Source organism: Vigna umbellata, chromosome 7, assembly GCF_029865625.1.
Source record: "Vigna umbellata cultivar VRB3 chromosome 7, Vumbellata_1.0, whole genome shotgun sequence".
NCBI classification, from domain to species: domain Eukaryota; kingdom Viridiplantae; phylum Streptophyta; class Magnoliopsida; order Fabales; family Fabaceae; genus Vigna; species Vigna umbellata.
In genome coordinates, this window is record NC_142171.1 from 29,322,666 (window position 1) to 29,344,441 (window position 21,776).

Below are 21,776 nucleotides of genomic sequence, written 5' to 3' on the forward strand. Positions count from 1 at the left end.
TAGTTGCTTGATAACTGACAAATTGGGTCTTCTCCAGGTCCATTGTGGCAATGTACACTGAGATGATATTAAAATGCGATGCCAACAACGGTCACTGAAATCATCAGTCACTAGGTCAAGAAGTAGGGAAACACTATTCTAGTGATCAATGATTTAGTAGAATCTATTAACATCTCAATGTGAATCATGCGGCGTTGCAATCTTCTACAACGATGTTGCCAGTATGCACATTACTACCAAAGAGCATTGCTATCTCGTAGTGCAGTTACTGATATTATGGTAGCAACTTGTCCAGTTAATGATATTTATATTAAATTAGATTCTGTAAAAATATTTGGGATATCATTGGAGTGAATATGAATATTTTATAATTTTAATTTTTCCACAATATAGTTATTTTTTTTTCCTCTTTATCTAAGACAATATTAGATGTATTTTTTGAGTCCGATTTCGTTATATATTGTAAATTCTAATCAAAGTATAAACATGGTAGAAACATGATCTCTTTTTAGAGAGAATAAGTGATTTGTCCCTTGATACAAAGCCGAACTTACTGTGTTTAGAAGATGCAATCAATACACTACACTTAAGCCTCGTATAATCGTGGTGGTAGGAATCATGGATGCTCTTGTATTGGAGTTTCTTCTAGTGGTGGAAGTTATGGTAGAAGTCGTGGTGGCAAATTTGCCAATTTTCAATATTAAATGTCTCAAGTTTGGACACACAGCCAATGTTTGTCATTTCATATCTGCCATTTCTTATCAGCCTCATGAATCACTGTAGTTCATTGATCTGGCTACATAGCATTACCTTCCTTATTCGGCTTGTTCATATTAAACATCAAATACTTGGGTAAATCCTATAACAAGCCGAAAACAACAATGTTCGACCTAGTGTGATGCTGATAAAGTCTAATTCTCAAGGAAATGCCAATACCTCTTGGATATCAGACTCTGGTGCAAGCTTTCATGTTATTGGTGAACCACAAAATATTAAACAACTTGAACATTTTGATGGTCCAGATGAAATTTTCATTCAAAATGGTGCAAGTTTAAGTATTTATGGTGCTGGTTTCTCTTCTTTTGTGTCACCTTATGATGTTATATGTCCCTTCTATTACTAAAACTATTAAGTGTTAGTCAATTTGCCAAAGATAATTCGATTTTCTTTAATTTTCATTTTGACAAAAGTCTTGTCAAATCTCAGGGGAGAAATAAGGTTCTTCTTCAAGGAATTGTTGGTGTTGATGGACTTTATTCATTCAGTAATCTGTAGCTTGATAATCATTTCTTTCAGCTGTTGTCATCCTCTAAGTCTCTTGACTATTCTTGGACACCTTGCTCTATGTTAAGCCGTTAGGTAGTTAAAGGTTTACATGAGAAGAAATAAAAAGTGAGGAAATTAAGGGCGGGAAAGGAAGTTAGTTGTTAGTAGAGAGAGAGAGTATAAATAATAACAGAATAGGTGGACAGAGGGATTTAAAATATTTTCTTTTGGGTATAGACTGACATTTTCTAGTGGAGGAAGGGAGGTTTCCTTGGGGACACTTACTTGTAATTCTGTTTTCCATACCTTAAAGAATTAATGAAATACATATGCATATGTTTCTCTTCTACTGTTTGAGTGTTGTGTGAGAGGAGAATCATCTGTTATGGTTCCCTGCATAAAGGAACCTAACATAAGCACTATTACAAATAATGTCAATAAAACAAATCCACCTCTGACTGGGCCTACGATATTGATGACTGCAAATCCACCTTTGGTGCTGCATTTTCTTTTTCGTGCCAACCTGATCTCCTGGTGGTCTCAAAAAAAACATGTCATTGCTTGTTCCAATATTGAAGCTGAATACCGCAGCTTAGCCCAGGCATCTCCTGAGCTCTCATGGATCCAAGCGCAGCTAACAGAATTACACATTCCCTTTTGCACTCCTGTTATTCTGTGACAACCACAGTGTTGTTGCTATTGCCCACAACCTTGTTTTTCACTCCAAGTCCAAGCATATGGAGATTGATGTCTTTTCTATTCATAAACAAGTGCTGTCCCATCAACTCGTGGTGTCTCACATTCCAGTCTTGATCAGTGGGCCAATGTTCTCAACAAACCACTATTCTGCATTTTTTCTGTTGCTCCGAAGCAAACTCAATGTGATAGATTTCATTAATCTCAATCACTCACCTTGAGTTTGAGGGGGACCTGTGGATGTTATATGTTTATTGTTTGTGTTATATGTTTGTTGTTTGTTTTAATTGTTTTGTCGTAAGGCTTTGTCTGTTTGCTTTATTTTATTTTGTAATTCTCGGAGGTTACGCTGGTTTGTAACCATTTGTAATTACTCATAATTACCATTTAAGTTCTCTTTGTTTTTCTGTGAGTTTTGACTAGCAGAACTGAATAATGTATGATACTTACAATTAATATACAGTACAAACGTTTACAGTCACATGACTGATTATGTTGATTATTCAATCTCTATTACTGATAGAGGTAGAACTTACACTACTTTTGGTCTCTGTGGAAGACATGATTATTGTAGGATATGCTGAAAGATACAAATTGACATTAGAGAAAAAATTGGCTGCCCAAGACCTCGTAAAACTAAAGTATTTCCATGGAATAGAGGTTGCTTACTCAAAGGCGATTTATTTTCATCTCCCAAAGAAAATTTGTACTTGATCTCTTTAAAGAAACATGTAAGCTAGGATGTAGATTCTCCTGAGTTCGTATTGAACAAAATCGTAGAATTAGAAGGGAAAGATGCTCTCCTCCAGAAAAAAAAAATCATCAAAATTAGTGCAAAATCTTATTTATTTAGCACTCAAGACTAGACAGTGCTTACACAATTAGTGTGCTAAGTTAGTTTATGGATTATCTACGAGAAAGACACACCTAAGTAGTTGATACAATTCTTCAGTATTTGAAGTCAATCAAGACTGGGAAAGGGGTTATTCTTCTGGAAATACTTTGATCTTGATATATACTTATGAGACTATGCAAGTTCTGTTACTGGTAGAAAATCTACATGTGGGTATGATATATTTCTTGTAGAAAGTATAGTTACCTAGAGAAGCAAAAATAAAAAAAACAAAAACGGAGAGTATCTTTTTCTAGTGCAAAAGCTTACTTTCGAGTCCTTGCTGAAGGTGTGTGAAATGGATTGTGGATGAAGATTATGCTTGATGACCATAAAATATAGGTTGACATCCTTATGTAATTGTAGTGTGCTAATAAGTCAACTATGAGCATTGCTCATAATTTAGTCCAACATGATAGAATTAAGCATATTGAAATTGACAAACATTTCATCAAAGATATTCTTGGCAGAGGTCTAGCGGTTATAATTCATATCCCTATAGGATCTTAGATGGCAAACATTTTCACTAAAGCGCTTCCTCTGGATAGATTCTAGAATCTTGTAGGTCAGTCGAGAATGATTGATATTCATCTAACAACTTGAGGGGGAGCATTGTAAATAACAAGTTATTAAGAAAAAGAATATTCTTAATATCTCCATAGTAATTAAGAAAAAACACTTTGATAATCTTTCTATGTATTTCAACATATTTTTATTTCTTTTCTTAAAAGTTTTGGTTATTATAAATAGAGAAGATGAGAATGTAATTAGTGTGATTGTTATCAGTAAAATAATTCTATATTTTCTTACATAGTTCAAGTCTAGCTTATGGGTATCTATCAAAATTATATGTTATGGCCATGCTTTTGTACCTGCATGTTTTTTTATATTGTGTCTCTTGCAAAATATTTCAGGAGAGGTTTATCCGAGCCCGAAATAAACTTGCTAAAGGAGGTATATGAAATATTCTGTCTTTTCTCCTTAGAATGTGCCCTGCTATTGTGATTTGGTTGTTTCATTTGTAAATTGTATCGAAATATGTTTGGCATTATTTTGCAGAGTTTATGAACTAGTTATTTGCAAAAAGTAATTGTTAAATATTTTTCTATACTAAATCAAGGCCTTCAATGCCAACCCTAACAACCACCACATTGTGCAGAATAAGAGTTTGCAAATGAAGCTTCTTCAGGCAGAAAACATTCCTGAAAATCTTCTTGGTATGCCATCGATTGTCATTTTGTCTAAAGAACTTGGTACAGGATTCATCAAAGCTGATGACTTGCTTACAAACATTCTATGTTCCAAGCTTGGTGCATACAAATTTATATGCTTCAATTTGAGAGGAGTGTTTAAACAGGTGTTATTATTTCATTGTATAGCTTTTATAACAGCTGTTTTAGGTTGTACTTAGCTGTAGGTTAAGGAACATAGGTTTTACCCTCTTCCACTTTGAGCTGTAGTTGTAGTCATCTTTATACACACACACACACACAAACATATGTATACACACACATTGACACCGCAAAGTCTTTCCTATGCTTATTCAAATTTTTATTATTTGTGATATACTTCTGCAGTTGATGTGTGCAGTCCCTCTTCATTTCTTCTTGCTTTTACTTAGAATCCCTCATTAGCTACTTGATATTGCTCTACAGCTCTTACTAAGATTCAGCGACCATTGTATGTAAAGCATCCAATGATGAAATTTTCTTGGACAAGAACCGAGGATGCTGATGTTGTAAGTATTTCATTTCCTTGTATGGTGAAAGCATATATGCTCGTTAGTTTTTATTTTGCATGATATGTGATATTCAAATCTTATACATGATTGAATGATCTTATGTTAGGTTCCTAGGTATGAAACCTAACTGTCTCACAACCTACACTCACATAATTGCACACAAAGGGGAAATAAACGAAGGAATTGTATGTATTCACACCAATGAATGTCTTATACAATGATGACACGGGAGCATAACCCCCCTCACAAGGTCCAAGACCTATTGTCTATACAAAAGAATATGACTAACTGCCTTCTAACAATGAATAGAATTCTATTTATACAAGACCTCCCTTCCCTCCTTTCCTAACTACTAAAACAGTTAGGATATTAACTCTGTATTAACTCTTCCTTCTCTCTTAAACCCATTATCTCCTATTACTTATATCCTATCACCTTATGATAGTCTTTACAAAATTCTATTGGTACAAGTTTTAGTTGCTTTTTCTACTTCTTTTGAACTTCATTTACTTACGAAACTAACTACTATTCATCACGCAGTCCTATTTTATTGATCTCCTGTACATATAAAATTGGGTACTAGTCCTCCGAATAACCCCTTCTATTTTATATTCCTTTCCCCTACCTCTTGCACCAGAATTTCCTTCTGCATTATCAATTGAGCTTTCCAAAAGATCATCTGATGTCTCACCTGGCTTCCAAATATTCATTTTCCCATGTCCAAGACTTTTCTACCCTCTTCCCCTCCATGAATACTATTTATCATGGCCTCTTTATCAGTTACGTCAAAAGTTAAAAGTTAACACAGAATGAAAGTGACGGGCAGAGCATTTAGTTATTGGAGATCAATTACATAAGGGTTAATAGTGTTTAAAGCGAACTTAGTCCTTAAAGCTAACTGTTTTTCCCTATATTCTGGGTCCAAATTTTTGTGTATTTCAGAAAATAAAAAATAAAATATAGGGACTAAAACCAAAGTTTTGAAAGTTGGGAACAAAATCTAAATTTGGAATTTTTTGGAGACCTAAAATACCATTGACTCATTAGGTAAAGGGAGAATGGATCATTTCAAAGAGTTAAAAATTGTAATAAAGGAGAAAGAAATCCTCTCAACATGTATATATGTTTTTAAAACGCAAAATCATAATCCCATGTTCTCTCCACGTATATATTTCTTTGCTTCAAGCCAAAGTGTAACTAGGGCATTTCTATGGTAGTTGTGCTGCTCAGTGCTCATTTATTATTTGGGTCTGGTCACTTTTCTGGTGTTCTTGTTGGAAGCATTATTAAATGTTTGCTGTTTTGGTACAACAATAAAATGCAGATGGAATGGCATAATATTTGGCTAAATGCACTGGATAATTTTCGGAGGTTGTATCAAGGGAAAGACATAGTTGAGATCATTGAGGTCAAAGCTTTACAGGTGTATACTCATCAGATATGTCTCCACTCTCGACATAGGAAAGCAGATTTAATTACCAAAATTTTTGTGCTACATCTTTTTCTTAAGTTTTCACTTTTTTTACCCTGCATTTCTAGTTACTAAAAGGGAAGGATCAAGACCTGCAGCTCCAATTAGAAAAAGTATTAAAATCTGCAGACTACAGTGATTTTCAAGCAGAATGTCTCACTGATACATGGATTGGAAAAGACAGGTTCAATTTCTGTTGCTTCACAAAATGCTAATTTTCACTCATACACATCCCTTACATTTTGTTTCCGTTTGTCATTGTTTTGTACCAGATGGGCATTTATTGATTTAAGTGCAGGTCCTTTTTCATGGGGACCTGCTGTTGGGGGAGAAGGTGTGCGTACGGAAGCAAGTTTACCAAGTGTGGAAAAAACAATTGGTTCAGCTTCAGGTAGTAATGATATGTTCGATTGTGTGTAATTTATCCAGCTTTAAATCATACTTTTGTATAAGAATATAGTGTTAATTCATAGCCATCAATGACAGCTGTATAGTTAGTTATATAGTTGTAGTCTACTAGTAGTTAGTTCAGCATAACATCAAGAAATAGAGAACTCTCAGTACTAAGTTTAAGTTGAGTATAATAGTTTTCTCAATATCATATTAAGAGCTTGAAAAATCACTAAATCATGGATAATACTTCTTTGATGCAGAAACTGACCAACCACTTCGGTTAGAAGGTCTTTAATTATGTAAGAAAACAAATAATTATTTTATTTGTAACACTTAGGAAATGAATTTATATCTAACTTAACATCACAAAACTGACTTTCATGGCGAAGATTGTACCTCAATTGTATATTATAATCTGGCCTTATTCTTAATTGATGTGGGGTCTCAAACACACTTCCCATGCCAACGTATGAACATCTTGGGCATGATGTTGGATATTTATGAGTGGTGTAATAAGAGCTTTATAATGGTGGCATACTTTATTTAACATAACTTTGCTTATTTTCATTCATAAAGAACGCGATGCTTATTTGCATTCATATAAAAAATGTATTAATTATTTGGAACAGCTGCATATGTCTGTAGTGCATATTCCTGTCGAATAACCTAAACTTTGGAATGACGAGCTCAATCAGAAAATTGAGTGCATGCTCCTTGACAAGAGGGTTACTAGTGATGCCAAATGATCAATCGTGTTGATTCTATACTTCAAGTCCTACTCACTCGTAATGATAATCACTCTCATTGTCAAAATTTCTTTGGTGGTGATAACTATAGCTGTCAGGGAGACTTAAGTGGTCAGAAAGGTCACGATGGTCAATCTAACATTCATTGTCAAGTTTGTACGATTATAGTCATACTGAAGTATGGTGTTATCATCAAGGCTAAGTATGATCAATCTGAAAATGCTTAGGACAATCATTCAATAGGGTCCAACTTTGCTTGTCCCAACCTTACTGTACAGTAGTTAGTTCAACTTGTGGTCCCAATCAGTTTGCCACTAGTCCTTGAGCTCATTACACTACCTTTTTACTACTTCAATGGTCCCAAAATTGGTATTTTAATTCAAGGGCTACACATATGTTACAACAACTCCTGAATTTCTAAAGCAATAAGCAATGCCACGTCAAGAGGTTGTCCTCTTTGGTATATATAAATATCCTTCTTCTTTGGGCCTTCAATAACCAAAAATCTTGAAGAATGTAAGCGACTTTGTAAATGATAATGGTGTTTTTCTTTGAATTTCATCGCACAAACTTTTATGTCTTAAGGTTTCCTTGGCTCAAATGTTCTTTGTACTGGTGTTTGATATAGCAAGTTTACTATTCATGAAGAAATATCTAAGTGTATTTATGAGGATTTTGGGTATTTGGTATAGGAGATTTGAGTGGACCCGAGGAGAAAATTTGGAGTGAGTGTAAATGACTGTGTTGCCCCTATTTGTTTATTTATTCTTTGGTTTTTAAATTATTTATTGTCAATTAATAAATTATATTTTTATTTTAATTATTTTTTATAATATAATTCTTTTTCATTTTCTCAAATACTTTTTCTGAAAAAAATATTTATATTTTGAAAAGATACACTAAGGGTAATTTTTACTTTACACAAAAACTAACCCACCGACCTTAATTAATTCCATCAAATCAATCAAACATAGCAATAAACTTTCTACTCAAATCCATTATCTTTCCATTAAACCTATTGGAGATCCCATATCAATTAGAGATAAGGTGAACTTATAATATATAAGTCAGTGCAAAATTTATCTTATAACTTGGTTTTGTAAGATTGAGTTCAACTTAAAGTTCATCTTTTAAAATGGTATCAAAACCATGCAAAGCATATCCTAGCAAAATTTGTTGTTTGTTGGGTCTATTGTGCCACCCGTTATATGATTGCTATTGAATCACTCATTAATGTCTAATTTCATGCTCGAGATATATATAGTTCTGTGTGAGGAGGGTGTGGAGATCCCACATCGGGTGGTGATAACGTGAAATTATAGTATATAAGTGTCATTATACTATAGTTGGCTTGTATGAGTTACCTTTGTATTGTACAGTTCTAGGTTTCCTATTATTGTATCTTTTTCATTTCATGTATAATTCTCAGTATCTGTTATTCTTAACAGATAACTGACTTGTATAAATAGCCTATATACATATGATTTATTGTGTGATGTTAATAAAATAAGTTCGATTCATTATTCATTTTCTCTCTCTCTCCCTCTCCTCTGTTCACTTTATCTATTGAGTGTATTTTTTTTTCACTGATCCAGATTCTTCTAGTTTCTCACTTATTTCGGTCTTGTTAGTCTCGAAGAAAAACAAAATTACTGGAAACCTCTGACATATTATGTTGACTTGTAAAGTTAAACCTTATTTGTTCTTCTCATTGTGCATGGCTTAACTCTTGATGCCATGTTATATTTCTTGCTATTTTTGATCTGTTTTCTTGCTGATTGCAGAAATTTCGGAAGAAGAAGCAGAAGATCGATTGCAAGATACTATTCAGGAGAAATTTGCTGTATTTGGTGATGTATGTAAAATATGTCTGGTCTAACAATATATTGCATATTGCATACGGTTCTTCGAAGAAATGAGGTTTCAGAGAGTTGTAGTTAATTGTATATACTCTTGATAGTCTCTACCTCATACATTGTCAATACTGAAAACAAATAAAAAAAGAAAAGCGTGGTTCAACCGAAATGATTGAGGATGTGAAACAAATTGTGATAGAAATAAACATTTCTACTCTAGGTTTCTCTCAAGTTGACAAGAGTTTTATGTAGTGTTAGTCGACTTTGATATCATCGGAATGTGAATAAGGATGTTGAGTTGAGAGAATGTAGGCATCCGATATATGTAGTAAATGTCCCTTCTTTCTACACTCATTTTCTCTAAAAGTGAGTCAGTTGTTACTCTTAATGTTGCAGAAGGAACACCAGGCCATTGATATTCTTTTAGCTGAGATTGATATATATGAGCTTTTTGCTTTTAAGCATTGCAAAGGAAGGAAAGTTAAGCTTGCTCTTTGTGAAGGTAAATCTCCTTCTGTAGCTCATGGCATTTAAATTTCTAATTTGAACTTTAAGTTTGTTGAATTCCCTTTTTTATATCGGTAAAAAACTGTTTCTTCAATTTCTCTTAACATCTTGTTTTTTGGACATGTTGGGAAATAACAAATACAACACAAGATATGAACAATGTCATTAAGCTTGGTTGCAACAAACATGGAAAGTTATAGAGCAGAACAAAGTTAAGAAATAGTATATGTAGTTAATATTCTTCAAACCAATATAAACACAAATGTTAAAGATCGTCTTAAAATATGAACAAAAGTGAAAATTTGAGCTTGTTTGTAAAATATAAGCTATTATGCATAATGGTTTCAATTCAAATATCAATCTTGACAATGTGAATGTTTTTCCAGATTCATTATCCATTTATAAACTATCCCACTTACATTGATATAATGGTTCACAGGGAAATAATGACGGAGAGTGAAATGTGTGTTATAAAAGGAAATTTAAAAATAAAAGTAGTTATAATGTTAGTAATTTCAGGGGATCGACATTGCCCGATAATGTACCCTTTTGGGGGAAATTAGGGGTTTTTTTATTGAGAGCCTTTGGTTGCGTATAGGGAAATACCCTTAGGAAAGGAAGTGTCTTCCTTTGTATGTGGATGTTGGTGTACAGTACTAACAATTGCTGAAATAATATTGCACAAGATATTCAATCTTCGTTTCTGGTGTGTTCTTTCTTTTTTGGCGTGGCACGGAGCAAGAATGGTCCAACTTGCTGGTTTTGAAATGAAGGGGTATAATGGATAACCAACTAGATGGGCCAGTGAATAAAGGAAGGTGGTTACAGAGCTAAAAGCTAATGTGACTGTAATGAAAGAAGGTTTCTGGACATGAAAGAAATCAAAGAAGTGTTACAAGAAGTCAAGAGTGAAAAATTGTTTGGAGAGTTCTCTATTAATGATGAAGAAAAGAAGGAAGAAAGATATATACATGGTAACAGATCTTACGAGGATGAGAAGTCTGTTCAAGAAATTCTGGAATGCACTTTCAGGTTAAACTAGACATAAAAAATTGTATGAACAGATATCATGTAGAGGAAGCTCTTGCTATTTGGTTGTTGGTTTGGAGGTTAAGATGGTCTGAAAAGTGTACTCTTGACCAAAGGCACACAGAAGTTGTAATTCCTTGTGGATCGCTGCTATAATTGACATGAACCTGTACTGGTTGTTGGGGAAACAAGTAGACGACAGACTACTGTGTCAGTTGTTAAGTGTTTGTTTGTAGTTAAAATTGCACACCTTGAATTGCAATCAATATACATAAAACACCTTGAATTTTATTGCATTGGGTAAACGATTAATTAAATAAATTGCTGCTTGAAAGGCAAAATCCCAAAATTTTAGGGTAATTGAGCATGATGCAATAAAGTTAAACCCAATTCGGTTATGTGCCTGTGTTTACATTCAACAACACCATTTTGGTGATGAGTATGTGGACATATAACACGATGAAGAATACCATGAGTAGTAAGAAAAGAACTAGAGAACTGAAACTCAGGCCCCAATCAGTCTGAACGCTTTTAATTTTAGCATTGAATTGAAGTTCAGCCACAACTTTAAAATTCTGAAAAACAGTAAAGGCATCGGATTTGTGTTTAAGAGTATATAACCAAGTGAAACGTGAAAAAGCATCCACAAAACAGATATAATACAGAGAACCATTGGTAGAGGGAACATGTGAAGGATCCCAAAGGGAGGAGCAAATGTTGAGTCAATGCCTTGCCACGAAATTTGAGATTAAGATATTAGGAAGACTTAAAATATCTTTCGAGAATTAAAGTGCCTCATGCCAAAAAAAGTAATCTTCATATCTCTACAGAAGTATGTTGTTGACTTGCTTAAAGAAATAATATAGACAGTCTGCAAACCAGCTAGTACTCCAATTGATCCAAGCATAAAGTTAGGAAGTACAGAGGAAGATATTGCAGTGGACAAAGAAATGCATCAAAGACTTTTTGGCAGACTTATTTACTTATTTCACACTAGGCCAGGATATTGCTTGTGCTGTGAGTCTTGTAAGTCAATTTATACACCAACCAAAGGAGGTTCGTTTGCAAGCTATTCCTAGAATTGTTTAAACGAAACAAGAGTGTAAGTCTTGAAGAATATATGGATGCAGGTTGTGCAGGGTCAGTTGTGGATATGATATCAACTACTGGATACTGCACCTTCCTTGGTGGAAATCTAGTTGTTTGGTGGAGTAAAAAATCAGAATGTAATAGCATGATTAAGTGCAAAAGCAGAATTTCAATTATTGGCCCAATGAATATGTGAACTTCTATGGCCAAAGATTATATTGGAAGACTTGAAGATAAAGTGGGATGAACCTGAGGTTATATTGTGATAATAATCTGCAATTAGTACAGCTTATTACCTGGTGCAGCATGATAGAACTAAATATACTGAGATTGGCAGACATTTTATCACGGAAAAGCTAGACAGTGGTTTGATTATTACGCAATGTGTGTCCACTCAAAATCAACTTTTAGACATACTCCCCAAAGGGTTGATCTGCATTAACTTTGAAAGAATTATATCCAAGATGGGACTGGAGAACACTTACCAGTTTGAGAGGGACTGTCAAAACTGTGCATCTCATTATGTATTTTAGAAGGTTTATTATTTTATCCTTGCTGTACTTTTATTCTTTAATACAGTTGTATCATAATTACAGGGATTTGTTTCCTTAGAATTAGCTCTCTATATTTCCTAAAATAAAAAGCTGGCTCATGCATTAATAGGACCAATGGCCTAATTATTGAAATATTGAAGAAATATATTATTCTTTCTAAATTTGAGAGATGGGACGCACTAATGCACTAGTACATGAAGAAAAAGTTTACCTGAAGATCCCAAAGCAAAAAATGCTTAAATTATCATTTGTGGGACTGTTTTGGTGGTCAAAGTGTTTCACAGGGGTAGAAACATTTTGATTTGCAGAACTAGTTGCAGTAGAAGGACCAGTTGCAGCAGTAAAGGCTGTTGCAGTTCTTGGTGGTCTTATGGAACATTCTTTAATGAATTGACCATCATTTATGCAGTAACTGTAGAACATTTTAAGACAATGTGAAGCACGTCCAAATTCTTCACAACAGAAACTTTGGACAGCACTTCGGTATCATTGTTTAGGCTTTCCTTGTGTTGCATATGCTGATGGAAGAGAGACAAATTTCTGCTTTTCATGGATGTTTTAGTTTGGAAACATTCTTCTAGAAGCTCATTGAGGCATGCATCCAATGATGGGGTAGGAACTCTATTCAAACACCCTCAAAATTGGATCTCAGTTTCATAAGAAATTGATCTGTTTAGTAGTTTCATGAACATGTTGCTCTATACTTTCACCATCATTTTAGAAATCCTCATATACAATGTCAGTGTTTTTGGCCCAAAGATTCATAAATGAGAAAGGAATTCAAAAATTGAAAGACTATCCTGCTGTAATATGGTGACTTCATGTTCTAATTGGAATCTTTTAGCAATATTATTGTGGCTATATATCTTTACATAGGCCCACATCTTGGCTGCATTATTGAATTGTCGGAGATTGGGAACAATATTAGGATCAACAAAGACTATGATAGATCCCTGTCTTTACTTGAGCATCTTTAACTTCCTGCTGGACATGTTCCTCCTGTTGATTTTCTGTTAGGAACAGAACTGGTACCATCAACATGACCTCAGAAGTTCTTATCTTTTATCAATATCTAGAACTGAAAAACCGAGGTTAAATAACTCTTGCCATTAAGGTAAACAAATAAGATATCATTCCTGTCACTAGATATGAAGTTGACGAATAAAAGACATGAAAAAATCATACTAGAGAGAGAAAAACAAGGATAGTCTTGCAGAACCTAGAGTCTGGGAATTTTGGACAGAACTAAAATAGGAGTACAGCCAAGTCTTATACCATATTAGACTATGAAAAATTGCATATCAATAATGTGTTCTCCTTGGAGAATTCTCCATTCGACTTGAAAGTGACTATTGTGCAATAAATGCTACCTTGCAGCTGCTGGGCTAACTAATTATCAAGATAACATAAATGTAGCTGTACAATCATGCATAAATTGTTGACCAGTAAAACTGTTCCAATAATAATAAATATTCTGTAATCACCAATTAATAACGAATATTGTGCTAGTCAATTCTTGGGCATGGTTATCATTTGAAGTATCTGTGCTTCTCTGGTAGTAGTGAGATGTTCTCATCAAGCTTTTATTTGTATGTAGTTCTATTTTGCTTTATTTTTCATTCTAAGTATCAAACGTTGTAGATTTCATTGCTCAGTTTCTGTAGGTTTAGAAGCTACACGGTTTTATTGTAGCTTTTCTGTACAGCTTGTAACATAAGATAATTTCAGAACTTGATGAAAGGATGCGGGATTTGAGAAATGAGCTACAGTCATTTGAAGGTAAAGAATATGATGAAAGTCATAAGAAAAAGGCCATAGAAGCTTTGAAACGGATGGAGAGCTGGAATCTATTCAGTGACACGCATGAGGTCAGCCAGTTGATCTATGTTAATTTAGTAAATTACTATAATGAACTGCATGCCCACAAATTTTTGGTAGTTTAAATTTCTGGTTGGACCTCATCATTCAAGGATTTACCCCTTTGCAGGAGTTCCAAAATTACACAGTTGCACGTGATTCTTTTCTTGCACATCTAGGTGCAATGCTGTGGGGATCTATGAGACATATTGTGTCACCTTCGGTTGCTGATGGTGCATTCCATTATTATGAGAAGATATCCTTTCAGTTGTTTTTCGTGACACAGGAGGTAAGATGTCTGTTTGATCACTTGAAAAGGCTTGCACCAGCTGAATGTTGACATTGCCCTTGTATTATTTTTTCAGAAAGTTAAGCACGTAAAACAGCTTCCTGTGGATATGAATGCTATAAAGGGGAGCCTTTCCTCATTGACAGTTCCTTCTCAGAAACCAATGTTCAGTCAACACATGTATGTCATGAATTTTTAATTCTAACCTTTCTTTTCCCTACCTTCAATTAGGCATTTGGTTGGTGAAATGTTTTCTTAAGACAATGCTTTGTGTCTGATTTATCACATTCCTATAAATTGTCTCCCTAATTTTCTACTTACATTACTATCACTTTAGGTTGCCACTGTCGGAGGATCCTGCCTTAGCAATGGCCTTTGCCGTTGCACGACGAGCAGCCGCTGTACCTTTACTGCTTATCAATGGAACCTACCGAAAGACAGTTCGAACATATCTTGATTCTTCTATTCTGCAATATCAATTGCAAAGACTGAATAAACATGGTTCTCTTAAAGGTCATTCCTATATCCTTAAGTCCTGTTTTAGAGTGCCATTTGTATGTACATTGAAAAATGAGAATAAATTGCAGACATCTTGAAGTTGTGTGTAAAAAAAGGGTGAAAGGAAAATTTATTTCATCGATGATTAGTGTATATGTTACTCAATCTATTTTCATCCATTGCACATTTTTATTCAAAGCAAATTTGGTGGAATTTTATTTTGAAATCTTTATTCAATTAAATAAATAATTAAGTCAGAATTGGAGATGAGTTTAAGACAACCTTTGCGCACATTCTATAAGATGCTTGACGTTATGCCTCAACTGCTGAATAGGAAGTGTGGCATACTTGATTTGGGATGATAGTAGCATCAATCCTAAATATTACATTAGTTTTCGTGTATCTTCAACTCTTTATAGCTCACACTTTGAAGCTCATAGTGTTTGCTTCACTAAGTTGCCAAAAGTCTGCCGTGGACTATGTATAATGAATTGGGTTTGTGCAGTTACTGTTGAATAAACTGGGGCATTGTAGTATTTGGGGCACAATTATATGCTCCACATACTGGAGTGTTGAGTTTAAGGATTTAAGGGAAAATAATAACTGAGTTTTGTATTGATTCTGAAACCTAAAAAAATTGCGTGTAGAGGGATGTGAATATATTACATCTGTCCAGCTGTACCAAACTGACTGATTCTTTACATGTCTGAACAGAAAAAAGTTATAGTGAGGTCGAGTGTATGCTGGGTTTCAATAAACCCAGGTATATTCTAATACTCCTTGCAAGCTAATGGTGGGTGAGAGCTATGCATAGAAGATAGTTTACACACTCTAAAGCTTGATTCATATAAACTCTAAACTGCTAGGTAATGAGCCTTTGTCAAGACGAATGTTGTCAAACTCAAGCATCATAAGAGGTCTGAAGGTCCTTATTTATTTTATTCAATTTGGTTTCACTATTAATAAAAGTCCCAATCTAGGCCCTCAACTTTTATAAATGTAACAACAATTTGACCATTTTCTATACAATTAGCCATAAAATCATTGACAAACAAATATTGATTGTTTTAGTTTATGCTTAATATAATTCTGACAATTTATAAAACCAACCACATCATTTTCAACGGACAAAAGGGTCACACTGTTGCTATTTTAAAAATTGAGGGACTTGATTTAACCTTGGAAGAGTTACACTGTTACATTTTTAAAATTGAGGGATTTGATTGAATATTGTATTAATAGAGGGATCAAATCGAGCAAAATAAATAAATAAAAGGACCATAAAGAAATTAAACCTATTGCATTCATCATGAAATATAAATATACCAAGGGACAACATGACAATCACCTCACTACTCCTATCCTACAATTGTAACAAGTGGTAGGTAATTACAATTAGATCTTGCACTTTAGGCTTTTTCAGCACTTTATCATTTGCGTATGTAATGTTGGTGATATCTTTGAAGACTTTTCTTATTATATCCATCAACTTTCTTGCATGGTGGTGCATTCCTTGTATAGGTGTCCAAAAGGACCATTGAAGGATGTGTACCTTTGGAGTCATTGCTTGTTAGATCTTTTCTTAGAGAGTGATGGCTCTCTTCTCACTTACTTTGACTTGTAGTACTTTGACGTGATTGAAACATACTCCTTTACTTTACAGTTGACTTTGTGCCCCTAACGATACCAAAAAGGACTTTTGCTCATTTATAGTTAGTACCTGTGTCTTCATCTTTGAGATACATGTTGTGAGTCAGCTGTAGGGATTTAGACGTTATGAAATCCTGCAGATGTGTCTAGTTCAAAGCACTCTTCAGATTGCATTTATTCCATTTGACTCGAGTCATCTAACAATTGAAGCTGGCATAGGAGACATCTTTTGATAGGTGCTACATCAAGGACTCTAATCTTGGTTCTCTGCAGATTACATCAATCCAAGAATACTCTTGAGCAACCTCTCTTGATCTTCTTCTTGCTTCTCTATCTTGCATGCTTTTGATGCTTCAAGATGGAAGCTTTTTCTAACTTGGCTGTCTAAACTTCCATTCTTGTTGACATATATCTCATGCCCCGAGGAATATGGTCATATGTAGGTGACATTATTGTCTAGCGCTTCTTGCTACTTGTAGTGTAGTCTAATACTTTTGGAAAGCTTCTTCTATTCTAGTTCCGTCTTCTTCTTTGTGAGGTCATCTAACATGGCCTCATTCACTTGTCTTTTGCGCTTTAATCATGACTTGTATCTTGACACAAAGTTGCTGTTGATCATGACTAAGCTTGTTGCACACTAGATAAATATATTAGAAACTCCAAAATTGTCTTGTTTGTTATGGTCAAAACTTAGATGTCAAATGGAAAATCATAGGATATGTAGAAGTGTAAAATAGTAGGGACTAACAAGGACTTTCTATGTCTAGCGTTGGGGTTGCATGTTCTAGTTGGACGTAATTTTATGACATGATTTATTTTGTTCATTTCACTAAATATAAGTTTAAAATAAAGCTCTCTTTTATTCTTGATATTCTTGTTATTGACAAATATGAGTATTTATGAATGGTGCAGGTAGGCATGCACATTCCAGGTCTGTGCTCGAGGTTCCAATCTTTTGGTTCATCTACAGTGAACCACTTTTACTAGACAAATATTTTCAGGCAAAAGCTCTCTCTGACATGATTATTGTCGTTCAATCTGAGTCCTCCTCGTGGGAAAGCCATCTACATTGTAATGGGCATTCACTTCTACTGGACTTGAGGTAAGATTGAGAAACCTATCTTCCAACTTTCTAAAATTGCTTATTCATCTGTCTTGCAATCGTATTTTATTGATTTATGTTAGGAACCTTTGTAAGAATCCTATCTATCTCCCTTACTCTCCCACCTCAGTATTCTAACAGAAAGCAATTGAAAAAGAAATGATTTGTATTCACATCCAAGAATCAAGAATACAATTGGGAAACCAGGAGCTTAACCTCCTTCACCAAGTCTAAACTGGTCTGTAACTCAAGAGTAAAAAACTGTACACCTGAAAACAATAACAGAGGTCCTTTTATAGAGACCTTTTTCCCGCCCCACTTAACTGTTTACCGTTAAGTGTTAAGTATTCTGCCTCACCTTTCGCCTCTCATAAACCCTCCAATTCCTAACAATTTCATTGGGAAAGGGTAGGGGAAGAGGTGAACTTTTATAAAAATTTATATTGAACAATTGTGATATTACCATTACACGCATGTGTGTTCATTTTCTTTTTATGATGACAAAAAATAATGAAACTATTATTATTATTATAACTATAAAAGTAAAAATAAATGTTTTTATGATTTTATCATAAATATTTGTAATTTATTTTATAGGTAATTTTTTGTTATAGATAATTATTTTAGTTTAAAACTGGTTAAATTTTAAAAAATGGTCAAATCGAAAAATATAATTAAATTTAAAAGGAGGGTTGTTTAGAGGGTAAAATTGGTAAGATAATTATTTAAATATAAATGATGGTTACTGTAAGGATAAAATTGAAAAAAAAAATGTGTACCCCAAAAGGGAGAATCTCTTTTATATATTAGTGTAGGTACAAAAATCTACTCATTAGTTCTTTCATGATTTCATCCTGTATGGGGACGATAAAGGCAGCCTATAAAAGCTGCAGTTGCTGCCACTGCTGAGCATCTTGCTGGTTTGCTTCCCCTTCATCTTGTCTATGGTCAGGCCCATGAGACCGCTATTGAGGTACATTTTATGTCCAATATTTGGAATCCAGTCTACTTCTTTGATGCATTTAGTGTTTTACGTATACTAAATCCAGATATCTTTCGTTTGTTGAGGTTCAGTTCTTGTGCATTGATTGTATGGGACTGTGTTACTCTTCTTTGGGTATACCTACCTAATAATCCCTTAAATGGCAACAAATCAGTTAATTTTTACCATACTCACCTTGCAACTCCCTAAATCTCCCAAAATACAAAAAGTGATGCATGTAGCAAAAGAGCCTGCAGGAAGCTTGACCACCTTTTCAATTTTGTCCTGGTTGCAGATGCTTAATCCCTTTTTCAACAATATACATAGTCCTTTAGAGATTAGCATGTGTGAACTGTGTCCCAAGTTCGTAGAACAGTCAATGTCCATGTACTAAGATGTAACTTCGTTTTTAAGTGTATTTGAACTACCATATTGTAAGATTTATCTCTGCGTATGACAGGACTGGTTATGGTCAGTAGGATGCAACCCTTTCTCCATTACATCACAAGGTTGGCACATTTCACAGTTCCAGTCTGATTCAATTGCTAGAAGCTATGTCATCACTTCCCTCGAAGAATCAATACAACTGGTTAATTCTGCCATTCATCTTCTGCTAATGGAACGTACTAGTATCCTTACGGTGTAGCATTGCAGCCATTTAATGATAGAAAAATTACTATTTCAAAAAGCATCAATTAGATCATTATTAAAATGCGCATGTCATCTATTTCTGTAATTTCTTTAGGAACATGGCAGTGGAACTGTGATGGGGACAGGTTAGTGTATGATACTACTTTTGATGCCAGGTTGAATTTAGAGTTAGATGTAGAGAGAGAGAGGAAAATGGGACAGAATATCTTAATTTGATATAAAGTGAGATAAATTTAATATTACTTTTGAACCTTAGTCTAAAACCTAAGCTCATTGGCTAACTGTCAATCATCATATGAAAGCCTTCTGTGATCAAGTGATTATGAGTTTAACTATTGTTGCTTTCTCTACACTTAAAAGAGTGTATTTGGATAAGAAAAATTGGTAGGGACCAACCATTTATAAGTCAATAAGCATGCAAAATAATTGTGGTTGAGCAGAACATTTTCGTTGGTGTGATAGTTGAATCTTTTCATTAATTGGTTTCCTAAAAAGTAACATTTGTCGTTGCTCGTTGGTGTGATAGCTGAATCTTTTCATTAATTGGTTTCTTAACAAGTAACATTTGTCGTTGCTTTCTGCACACTATTATCACAATTTGTAACAATTGCAAATGGGATCACTCTGAAATATAGAATGGGACTGAGAGCACTTGTCAATGCTTAATATCTCTTAAGAAATTGGAATTAGGTCCAACTAAATTTTACAAAACCAGCTTGTAAAATAAGATTTGCATCTAGTTATATATTATAATTTAGTCTTATCTTTAGTTGATACAAGATTTCCAATACATCCTTCACAGTGAGGACTGGACATCTTGTGGGACTAGGAGGAATCCAATAGCGAGTAACATGATGTACCATCGCATTTGCCTTGTGTAAGAAAAAATATATTAAAGCATATATTATCAAATTAAACCATGTGAATGCAAACCTGCCCTTTGCTTTCAGGGGTATTATAGGGCCTTTGTTTTTCTTGAGACAAAATGAGTTAATGTGAATTCTTAACAATATAAAGCTGAAAAAACGTTCAGGATCTTCCAGTCCCAAGAGCTTGAGCTTGCAAACAAGTACAGTTATGTCGTTAGCCTTTGGAAAAGGGTAAGTGGTAGTTATTTGTAGCTTCTATTCAACTTGCAATCATATTCTTAAGTTCCATGAATGTGTTATAAATGTTGTATTCTTCAGGTATCAACTGTCACTGGAGAATTGCGTTATGTTGACGCATTGAGACTACTAAACACGTTGGAGGATGCATCCAAAAGGTTGGGCACTATTCTGCAATATGCAATTTAATGGCCTGCTTTAAAATATAGGCCAGGCTGAGCTGTCAAATTTTTAAACCTGGCCTAGAGGGGTTGGCTAATCTTTATTACTTGAATTTGTTCACATTTGCTTTTCGTTCCTCTTCTTTTCTTTCATTCCAATATAATTGCAAAATTTATCTAAGGATGAAAATATGGCTAAGCTCAACTATTTTTACTTTTCTGTTGCTCTTCATTGATTAGTAGCTAGTGATTTCATGTAGACCTACTTTATCTTATCTTTAAGTTGTACTTCAAACGCTATTAAATTTTATTTTTTTCTGAAATTTGCTAGTTTTTGTCTGACAATCTCTCACGCAGGTTTGTTGGTCAAGTCAATGCGACCCTTTCCCTTCTTCATCCAATTAACTGCACAAGAGAGAGAAAAATACATATGGTTTTTGATATGACAACTATACCAGCTTTCTTGATTGTTCTAGGGTGCCTTTATATGGTACTGAGACCAAGGCGACCAAAACCAAAGATTAACTGAGGCTTCTAGCTACCATTTTGAATTTTAATCGAAGGGTTTTCCATGTTGGCAAGTTTAAGCTTTTGGTGGTAAGGATTTACAACCACTTTTATGATAGACGTGCATAATTTTGTCGGGTTTTAAGGCTTTGTTGGTTATGAATAGTACCTCAGCACATTTAGTTTAAACTTAGTTGTTAATGCGTCAAATTTTTCCTGTATGCAAACTGAGCATTCATGTCTTGTGTTAATGTAGAGAACGAATTCACAGTGTTATCCAAAAGCAATTAAAGGAAATTGAGTTTGATCAATATTAGTTGCATCTTTTAATTTGATTGATGTTACGCTTGCGCTAAATTGTTTGTATCTTGAAAATCATTTTAAACTAGAGCTAATCAATAAAGGCGGGATCTTTCCCCACCCTTATCATTCCTTCATGCACCTTTGTGAGGTATTGGAAAACTTTAAAGTGATCATATTTTAGATTTTTGGATTGTAAAGTACGGAAATATGATCTCGATTATACGATCTAAATTATATTTTTGGAAATTCAAAATCACATTTCAGACTGTCTAGAATATATTTCGAAACCTAAAAGTATATTTTGGATTAATCGATCAAGAATGTATTTTTAGATCATATATGATTGGAAAATGTATACTTTTACAATTTTGAATGTATTTGCAGATTATATAATATGGAAATGTATTTTAAATTGTACATTTTAAAATAT

At 34.1% G+C, this 21,776-nt stretch overlaps 1 protein-coding gene across 1 annotated transcript; it reads left to right on the plus strand.

Annotated features, from left to right (window-relative positions):
• Positions 1-3,715: 3,715 nt before the first annotated feature.
• LOC148195703 (uncharacterized) lies at positions 3,716-21,354 on the plus strand. Its single transcript, XM_088094148.1, has 18 exons — positions 3,716-3,808; positions 4,014-4,071; positions 4,510-4,592; positions 5,920-6,018; positions 6,135-6,250; positions 6,339-6,457; positions 8,990-9,060; positions 9,458-9,563; positions 13,969-14,108; positions 14,228-14,386; positions 14,463-14,566; positions 14,724-14,899; positions 17,447-17,636; positions 18,510-18,609; positions 19,079-19,247; positions 20,287-20,369; positions 20,457-20,533; positions 20,894-21,354. Exons 1-18 carry the CDS (start codon positions 3,731-3,733, stop codon positions 21,063-21,065), a joined length of 2,100 nt encoding a protein of 699 aa, XP_087950274.1. The 5' UTR covers positions 3,716-3,730; the 3' UTR covers positions 21,066-21,354.
• The last annotated feature ends 422 nt before the right edge of the window (positions 21,355-21,776 follow it).

What these genes read in the sequence shown, in the direction of transcription:
- LOC148195703 (XM_088094148.1), top strand. Translation starts at nt 3,731, where the DNA reads ATGTTTTTTTATATTGTGTCTCTTGCAAAATATTTCAGGAGAGGTTTA. An exon ending in ACATGGATTGGAAAAGACAG is followed by an intron (nt 6,251 to 6,338) that starts GTTCAATTTCTG and finishes GTTTTGTACCAG; the next exon opens with ATGGGCATTTATTGATTTAA. An exon ending in TCACTTCTACTGGACTTGAG is followed by an intron (nt 17,637 to 18,509) that starts GTAAGATTGAGA and finishes GGGACGATAAAG; the next exon opens with GCAGCCTATAAAAGCTGCAG.